This window comes from Oncorhynchus mykiss, unplaced genomic scaffold, assembly GCF_013265735.2.
Source record: "Oncorhynchus mykiss isolate Arlee unplaced genomic scaffold, USDA_OmykA_1.1 un_scaffold_87, whole genome shotgun sequence".
NCBI lineage: Eukaryota > Metazoa > Chordata > Actinopteri > Salmoniformes > Salmonidae > Oncorhynchus > Oncorhynchus mykiss.
This window is the reverse complement of record NW_023493659.1, coordinates 2,369,333-2,379,332: the sequence shown is the minus strand read 5'-3', so window position 1 is coordinate 2,379,332 and position 10,000 is coordinate 2,369,333. Positions and strand designations below refer to the sequence as shown.

The 10,000-nt window shown below is 40.2% G+C and overlaps 1 protein-coding gene across 1 annotated transcript in view; it reads right to left on the bottom strand.

Annotated features, from left to right (window-relative positions):
• LOC118946995 (bifunctional heparan sulfate N-deacetylase/N-sulfotransferase 4-like) overlaps nucleotides 1-10,000 on the bottom strand; it is a 109,795-nt gene that overhangs the window by 7,006 nt on the left and 92,789 nt on the right. The window contains exons 11-13 of the mRNA XM_036971943.1: nucleotides 6,027-6,150; nucleotides 4,298-4,472; nucleotides 170-340 (exon numbers count right to left, since the gene is read on the bottom strand). Of these exons, the coding sequence (XP_036827838.1) occupies nucleotides 170-340; nucleotides 4,298-4,472; nucleotides 6,027-6,150 (470 nt within the window). The remainder of the gene's footprint in view (nucleotides 1-169; nucleotides 341-4,297; nucleotides 4,473-6,026; nucleotides 6,151-10,000) is intronic.

The following is a 10,000-nucleotide window of genomic DNA, read 5'->3' as shown; positions in this document are numbered from 1 at the left end:
TGTTAGCCATCTCTCTAGGTGTCTATAGTAGAGTCCTGGGGTGTTAACCATCTCTCCAGGTGTCTATAGTAGAGTCCTGGGATGTTAACCATCTCTCTAGGTGTATTGTAGAGTCCAGGTGTGTTAGCCATCTCTCTAGGTGTGTATTGTACAGTCCTGGGGTGTATACCTGGTCAACAGGGTAGTGTGTTAGCCATCGCTCTAGGTGTGTATTGTAGAGTCCCGGGGCGAGACAGAGGTTCTGTAGTGATCGGATGTTGGACGGCGCCCCGCGTTGAGCGCTGATGACATCATAGAAGGAGAGCATCGACCCGGTGCGTTCCTCATGAGCCTTCTGGTGCTGAAATACACCGCGTTAGAACACACACACACACACACACACACACACACACACACACACACACACACACACACACACCCACACACACACCTTGAATTTGAATTGAAGTAGTAAACAGGAGACTGAATTTGATAAACAATGAGCGAACAAAACATTAAGAACACCTTCCTGATATTGAGTTGAGCCCCCCGTTTGCCCTCAGAGGAGCCTCGATTCGTCAGGGGACTCTACAAGGTGTTGGAAGTGTTGAAAGCGTTCCCCAGGGATGCTGACCCATGTTGACTACAACGCTTCCCACAGTTTGCCCTCAGAGGAGCCTTGATTCGCCAGGGGACTCTACAAGGTGTTGGATACTGACCCATGTTGACTACATCGCTTCCCACAGTTTGCCCTCAGAGGAGCCTTGGGACAGGGACTCTACAAGGTGTTGAAAGCGTTCCCCAGGGATGCTGACCCATGTTGACTACAACGCTTCCCACAGTTTGCCCTCAGAGGAGCCTTGATTCGCCAGGGACTCTACAAGGTGTTGAAAGCGTTCCCCAGGGATGCTGACCCATGTTGACTACAACGCTTCCCACAGTTTGCCCTTTGGGTGGTTGGACCATTCTTGACAAGCATGGGAAACTGTTGAGCGTGAAAAACCCAGCAGCGTTGCAGTTCTTGACACAAACCCCCTGGTACCTACTGCCACACCCAGTTCAAAGGCACTTCAACCTGTTGTCTTGCCCCTTCACCCTCTGAATGGCACACATACACAATCACTGTCTCAATTGTCTCAAGGCTTAAAAATCCTTCTTTAAACTGTCATCTTCCCCTTCATCTACACTGATTGAAGTGGATTTAACAGGTGACATCAATAAGGGATCAGAGCTTTCACCTGGATTCACCTGGTCAGTCTGTGTCATGGAGAGAGCAGGTGTTCCTAATGATTCACCTGGTCAGTCTGTGTCATGGAGAGAGCAGGTGTTCCTAATGATTCACCTGGTCAGTCTGTGTCATGGAGAGAGCAGGTGTTCCTAATGATTCACCTGGTCAGTCTGGGTCATGGAGAGAGCAGGTGTTCCTAATGATACACCTGGTCAGTCTGGGTCATGGAGAGAGCAGGTGTTCCTAATGATTCACCTGGTCAGTCTGTGTCATGGAGAGAGCAGGTGTTCCTAATGATTCACCTGGTCAGTCTGTGTCATGGAGAGAGCAGGTGTTCCTAATGATTCACCTGGTCAGTCTGTGTCATGGAGAGAGCAGGTGTTCCTAATGATTCACCTGGTCAGTCTGGGTCATGGAGAGAGCAGGTGTTCCTAATGATACACCTGGTCAGTCTGGGTCATGGTGAGAGCAGGTGTTCCTAATGATTCACCTGGTCAGTCTGGGTCATGGTGAGAGCAGGTGTTCCTAATGATTCACCTGGTCAGTCTGTGTCATGGAGAGAGCAGGTGTTCCTAATGATTCACCTGGTCAGTCTGGGTCATGGTGAGAGCAGGTGTTCCTAATGATTCACCTGGTCAGTCTGGGTCATGGAGAGAGCAGGTGTTCCTAATGATTCACCTGGTCAGTCTGGGTCATGGTGAGAGCAGGTGTTCCTAATGATTCACCTGGTCAGTCTGGGTCATGGTGAGAGCAGGTGTTCCTAATGATACACCTGGTCAGTCTGGGTCATGGTGAGAGCAGGTGTTCCTAATGATACACCTGGTCAGTCTGGGTCATGGTGAGAGCAGGTGTTCCTAATGATTCACCTGGTCAGTCTGGGTCATGGTGAGAGCAGGTGTTCCTAATGATTCACCTGGTCAGTCTGGGTCATGGAGAGAGCAGGTGTTCCTAATGATTCACCTGGTCAGTCTGGGTCATGGTGAGAGCAGGTGTTCCTAATGATACACCTGGTCAGTCTGTGTCATGGAGAGAGCAGGTGTTCCTAATGATTCACCTGGTCAGTCTGGGTCATGGAAAGAACAGGTGTTCCTAATGTTTTGTCCACTCAGTGTATATTGTGATCATAAAACATCAAACATGTCATTATACACATCAAGTATTGATGAAACAATTGACACTGACACATGTTGTTCAATATGGGGGAGGAATACTACATTTCCCAGAATGCATTAGTGAAACCTCAAGTTGACCTGGAAGATGTTGAAAAAGAAGCCAATCAAATGACATGGTTGTTGGATAAATAACGGTCTGTTCTAAACACTGAGGTTATTTAAAGACCATATCAACACTGAGGTTATTAAAAGACCATATCAACACTGAGGTTATTTAAAGACCATATCAACACTGAGGTTATTAAAAGACCATATCAACACTGAGGTTATTTAAAGACCATATCAACACTGAGGTTATTAAAAGACCATATCAACACTGAGGTTATTAAAAGACCATATCAACACTGAGGTTATTAAAAGACCATATCAACACTGAGGTTATTAAAAGACCATATCAACACTGAGGTTATTAAAAGACCATATCAACACTGAGGTTATTAAAAGACCATATCAACACTGAGGTTATCAAAAGACCATATCAACACTGAGGTTATCAACAGACCATATCAACACTGAGGTTATTAAAAGACCATATCAACACTGAGGTTATTAAAAGACCACATCAACACTGAGGTTATTAAAAGACCATATCAACACTGAGGTTATTAAAAGACCATATCAACACTGAGGTTATTAAAAGACCATATCAACACTGAGGTTATTAAAAGACCATATCAACACTGAGGTTATTAAAAGACCATATCAACACTGAGGTTATTAAAAGACCATATCAACACTGAGGTTATTAAAAGACCATATCAACACTGAGGTTATTAAAAGACCATATCAACACTGAGGTTATTAAAAGACCATATCAACACTGAGGTTATCAACAGACCATATCAACACTGAGGTTATCAACAGACCATATCAACACTGAGGTTATTAAAAGACCATATCAACACTGAGGTTATTAAAATACCATATCAACACTGAGGTTATTAAAAGACCATATCAACACTGAGGTTATTTAAAGACCATATCAACACTGAGGTTATTAAAAGACCATATCAACACTGAGGTTATTAAAAGACCATATCAACACTGAGGTTATCAACAGACCATATCAACACTGAGGTTATTAAAAGACCATATCAACACTGAGGTTATTAAAAGACCATATCAACACTGAGGTTATCAACAGACCATATCAACACTGAGGTTATCAACAGACCATATCAACACTGAGGTTATTAAAAGACCATATCAACACTGAGGTTATTAAAAGACCATATCAACACTGAGGTTATCAACAGACCATATCAACACTGAGGTTATTAAAATACCATATCAACACTGAGGTTATTAAAAGACCATATCAACACTGAGGTTATCAACAGACCATATCAACACTGAGGTTATCAACAGACCATATCAACACTGAGGTTATTAAAAGACCATATCAACACTGAGGTTATTAAAAGACCATATCAACACTGAGGTTATCAACAGACCATATCAACACTGAGGTTATCAACAGACCATATCAACACTGAGGTTATCAACAGACCATATCAACACTGTTTCCAGAGAAACGCGATGTAGGCCATCATTGTAAATAATAATTTGTTCTTAACTTGCCTCGTTAAATAGTAAATAAATAATTGAATAATAATAAAATGGAATTGACCTGCCAGATTTAATAACACACTTCCTGTCAAACTCAAAACTCAAATTCTGCATCCTGTTGTGTTTGAGTTCAATAGGAGTGTGTGTTACGGTCGTTGTGTGTGTGTGTGTGTGTGTGTGTGTGTGTGTGTGTGTGTGTGTGTGTACCTGGTACCAGCTATAAGCCCTGTCTGAGGGGTTGATCAGCACGGTCAGTATCTTGGCATTGTGTGTGTGTGTGTGTGTGTGTGTGTGTGTGTGTGTGTGTGTGTGTGTGTGTGTGTGTGTGTGTGTGTGTGTGTGTATATACCTGGTACCAGCTATAAGCCCTGTCTGAGGGGTTGATCAGCACGGTCAGTATCTTGGCTTTAGGCAGCAGGGCGGCGGCGCGGCGAGGAGCGTCTTCTGAGTGGAAGTAGGCGGAGCTCTTCTCAAACAGGAAGTCACTGGTGACGTTAGATGGGAGCGGGAACAACTCCATATACCTAGACAGGAAGTACAATAATAGATATATAGTAACATAGATTACCAGTCTATTCCCTGGTGGTAGTTGTATCATAGATATATAATAACATAGATTACCAGTCTATTCCCGGCTGGTAGTTGTATCATAGATATATAATAACATAGATTACCAGTTTATTCCCTGGTGGTAGTTGTATCATAGATATATAGTAATGTAGATTACCAGTCTATTCCCTGGTGGTAGTTGTATCATAGATATATAGTAACATAGATTACCAGTCTATTCCCTGGTGGTAGTTGCATCATAGATATATAGTAACATAGATTACCAGTCTATTCCCTGGTGGTAGTTGCATCATAGATATATAGTAACATAGATTACCAGTCTATTCCCTGGTGGTAGTTGTATCATAGATATTTAATAACATAGATTGCCAGTCTATTCCCTGGTGGTAGTTGTATCATAGATATATAATAACATAGATTACCAGTTTATTCCCTGGTGGTAGTTGTATCATAGATATATAGTAATGTAGATTACCAGTCTATTCCCTGGTGGTAGTTGTATCATAGATATATAGTAACATAGATTACCAGTCTATTCCCTGGTAGTAGTTGTATCATAGATAATGTAGATTGCCAGTCTATTCCCTGGTGGTAGTTGTATCATAGATATATAGTAATGTAGATTATCAGTCTATTCCCTGGTGGTAGTTGTATAATAGATATATAGTAACATAGATTACCAGTCTCTGCCCTGGTGGTAGTTGTATCATAGATATGTAATAACATAGATTACCAGTCTATTCCCTGGTGGTAGTTGCATCATAGATATATAGTAACATAGATTACCAGTATTCCCTGGTGGTAGTTGTATCATCGATATATAGTAACATAGATTACCAGTCTATTCCCTGGTGGTAGTTGTATCATAGATATATAGTAACATAGATTACCAGTCTATTCCCTGGTGGTAGTTGTATCATAGATATATAGTAACATAGATTACCAGTCTATTCCCTGGTGGTAGTTGCATCATAGATATAGTAACATAGATTACCAGTCTATTCCCTCGTGGTAGTTGTATCATAGATATAAAACAACATAGATTACCAGTCTATTCCCTGGTGGTAGTTGTATCATAGATATATAATAACATAGATTGCCAGTCTATTCCCTGGTGGTAGTTGCATCATAGATATATAGTAACATAGATGGTGGTAGTTGCATCATAGATATATAGTAACATAGATTACCAGTCTATTCCCTCGTGGTAGTTGTATCATAGATATAAAACAACATAGATTACCAGTCTATTCCCTGGTGGTAGTTGTATCATAGATATATAATAACATAGATTACCAGTCTATTCCCTGGTGGTAGTTGTATCATAGATATATAATAACATAGATTACCAGTCTATTCCCTGGTGGTAGTTGTATCATAGATATATAGTAACATAGATTACCAGTCTATTCCCTGGTGGTAGTTGTGTCCTAGATATATAATATCATAGATTACCAGTCTATTCCCTGGTGGTAGTTGTATCATAGATATAAAACAACATAGATTACCAGTCTATTCCCTGGTGGTAGTTGTTGGTGTTGAAGAACTGGACCTCACCATACGTCTTGTTGCTGGGGAAGCTGCTAGAGATGGAAGGATGCATCAGGAGGAAGAGGCAGAGCTCTGTTGTTCCTGGAAAAGAGGAATCTGGACATTATTCAGGAAAAGAGGAGAGAAATCTGTTCATCAGGGAACAGTCAGGTCAGAGTAGTGTGTGTGTGTGTGTGTGTGTGTGTGTGTGTGTGTGTGTGTGTGTGTGTGTGTGTGTGTGTGTGTGTGTGTGTGTGTGTGTGTGTGTGTGTGTTTGTGGTTGGTTCAGTATCTAACGAGGAAGAAACATTTGACACCAAACAAGGTGCACTGAGCTTTACCCTCTCTACTACTCTCTCTCTCTACTCTCTCTCTCTCTACTCTCTCTCTCTCTACTACTCTCTCTCTCTCTCTACTCTCTCTCTCTCTACTACTCTCTCTCTATTACTCTCTCTCTCTCTACTACTCTCTCTATTACTCTCTCTCTCTCTACTACTCTCTCTATTACTCTCTCTCTCTCTCTACTACTCTCTCTCTCTACTCTCTCTCTCTCTCTACTCTCTCTCTCTCTCTACTACTCTCTCTACTCTCTCTCTCTCTACTACTCTCTCTATTACTCTCTCTCTCTCTACTACTCTCTCTATTACTCTCTCTCTCTCTCTACTACTCTCTCTCTCTACTCTCTCTATCTACTCTCTCTCTCTACTCTCTCTCTCTCTACTACTCTCTCTCTCTCTCTACTCTCTCTCTCTCTACTACTCTCTCTCTCTACTCTCTCTCTCTCTACTACTCTCTCTCTCTATTACTCTCTCTCTCTCTACTACTCTCTCTATTACTCTCTCTCTCTCTACTACTCTCTCTATTACTCTCTCTCTCTCTACTACTCTCTCTATTACTCTCTCTCTCTCTCTACTACTCTCTCTATTACTCTCTCTCTCTCTCTACTACTCTCTCTCTCTACTACTCTCTCTCTATTACTCTATCTCTCTCTACTACTCTCTCTCTCTACTACTCTCTCTATTACTCTCTCTCTCTCTCTACTACTCTCTCTATTACTCTCTCTCTCTCTCTACTACTCTCTCTCTCTCTACTACTCTCTCTCTCTACTACTCTCTCTCTATTACTCTCTCTCTCTCTATTACTCTCTCTCTCTCTACTACTCTCTCTCTCTCTACTACTCTCTCTCTCTCTACTACTCTCTCTCTCTCTACTACTCTCTCTCTCTACTCTCTCTCTCTCTACTACTCTCTCTCTCTATTACTCTCTCTCTCTCTACTACTCTCTCTATTACTCTCTCTCTCTCTATTACTCTCTCTCTCTCTACTACTCTCTCTCTCTCTACTACTCTCTCTCTCTCTACTACTCTCTCTCTCTACTACTCTCTCTCTATTACTCTCTCTCTCTCTATTACTCTCTCTCTCTCTACTACTCTCTCTCTCTCTACTACTCTCTCTCTCTCTACTACTCTCTCTCTCTCTACTACTCTCTCTCTCTACTCTCTCTCTCTCTACTACTCTCTCTCTCTATTCAAATTCAAATTCAAATTCAAGCTGCTTTATTGGCATGAAAAACATTGTGTCAATATTGCCAAAGCAACAATGTATACAATATACATTGTAACAAAATTGTAAATGATATCAAATAATAATATAAAATGGTAGTAAATAATAATACAAAAATAAATACAATAAAATGGTAATAGTCTACAGTAAACATTAATAATTATAGTAATAACAATAATAGTAATAATAAGTAAGTTACTGTTTACTATGCAGATGTTATTATTCAGTGTCCCTCAGGCTATGGCAGGAAAATACATATTTGGCTGCAAGAGGAGCCATTGCTCCTTCGCCCATGAGTATTCTTAGTTTTTCCTCTGGGTTCAATTTGTAAAAATGTGGAATATATGTAGTCATTTCTGTGAATAATGAATCTCTTTGTGAGGAATATTTATCACAGTAAAGGAGAAAGTGCATCTCTGTCTCTACCTCCCCTGTCATGCAGTGACCACATACACGCTCCTCTTTGGGTAGCCATGTCTTTTTATGTCTGCCGGTTTCTATTGCCAATCGGTGGTCACTCAGCCTGTACTTGGTAAGGATCTGTCTCTGCTTCGTATCTCTGACAGAGTAGAGATAATCAGCCAATTCATATTCTCTGTTTAGGGTCAGATAGCAATTTAGTCGGCTTTGGGATTTTGTTTCGTTTTTCCAGTATTGTAAGTATGATTCCTTTGATTGGTTCATGATTTTGTTTATTGGAATTCTTTCTTTTGAAGCAGTGCTGGTGTCAGCTTGATTGGTGAGGTCCAACACCAGCTGACTGAGAGGGCTCGTTTCTGGGCTCAGCTCTTGGGCTTGAAGTGCTTTAAATTGCAGACTCGAATTTGGACTTGAATTTAGATGTAGCCAAAATTTTAATGATCTTTTCTGTATTTTCATTATTACTGGAAAACGGCCCAATTCTGCCCTACATGCATTAGTTGGTGTATTTCTCTGGACTTGTAGAATTTTCCGACAGAATTCTGCATGTAGGGTTTCAATTGGATGTTTGTCCCACATTTTAAAATCCAGTTTATTGAGTGGCCCCCAAACCTCACTTCCATAAAGTGCTATTGGTAGGATTACACTGTCAAATATTTTAGTCCAAATTCTAATTGGGATGTTGATTTTGAATAATTTCATTTTTATTGCATACATTGCTCTGCGGGCTTTTTCTTTGAGTGCATTCACTGCCATATTAAAGTTTCCCGATGCAGATATGGTCAGACCAAGGTAGGTGTAATGTTTTGTGTGTTCAATTAAGGTGTTGTTCAGGGTGAATTTACATTTTTGTTTCTGACATCTGGGTTTTTTTTGGAAAATCATGATTTTAGTTTTTTGGAAATTTACTGCCAGGGCCCAATTATGGCAATATTGCTCCAGAATATTAATGTTTTGTTGAAGACCTTCTTTGGTTGGTGATAGAAGTACCAAGTCATCAGCATATAGCAGGTATTTCACCTCTGTGTCAAATAGTGTGAGTCCTGGGGCTGGAGATTGGTCCAACATGTCTGCTAATTCATTGATATAAATGTTGAAAAGATTTGGACTCAAATTGCAGCCTTGTCTCACACCTCGACCTTGTGAAAAAAATTCTGTTCTTTGGTTTTTGATTTTTATTGCACACTTGTTTTCTGTGTACATACATTTTATTAAGTCATACACCTTACCACCAAGCCCACTTTGTAGAATTTTGTAGAATAGCCCTTCGTGCCAAATCGAATCAAATGCTTTTTTAAAGTCAATAAAGCAAGCAAAGATTTTGCCCTCTTTTTTTTGGTGGACGTGTTTATTAATTAGTGTGTGTAAGGTGTATATATGGTCAGTAGTGCGATGGTTAGGGAGAAAGCCAATTTGACATTTACTTATTACATTTTTTTCTTGAAGAAAGGTTTGAATTCTTGAATTCAAAATGCTACAGAAAATCTTTCCCAAGTTACTGTTGACGCAAATTCCCCTGTAATTATTGGGGTCTGATTTGTCTCCACTTTTGTGGATAGGGGAGATGAGCCCCTGGTTCCAGACATCAGGGAAGCAGCCAGAAGTTAAAACCATGTTGAACAATTTAAGCACAGCATTTTGCAACTCAGGTGTGCTGTTTTTCAGCATTTCATTTCTGATGTTGTCTACACCACAAGCCTTTTTTGATTTAATAGATTTTAGCTTTTCATTTAGTTCTTGTTGGGTTATTGGGTAATCTAATGGATTTTGGTTGTTTTTAATGACTGATTCCAGGATGTTCAATTTTTCTTTAATTTCTAATTGGTTCTGGTTTAAGTCTTTTTGTGGGATGTTTTTGTATAGATTATCAAAGTAAGTTTTCCAAATTCCTACATCTTGTATGGCTAATTCTTGTGGCTTTGTTGTGCTTAAATTGTTCCACATGTCCCAGAACTGATTTTGGTCAATTG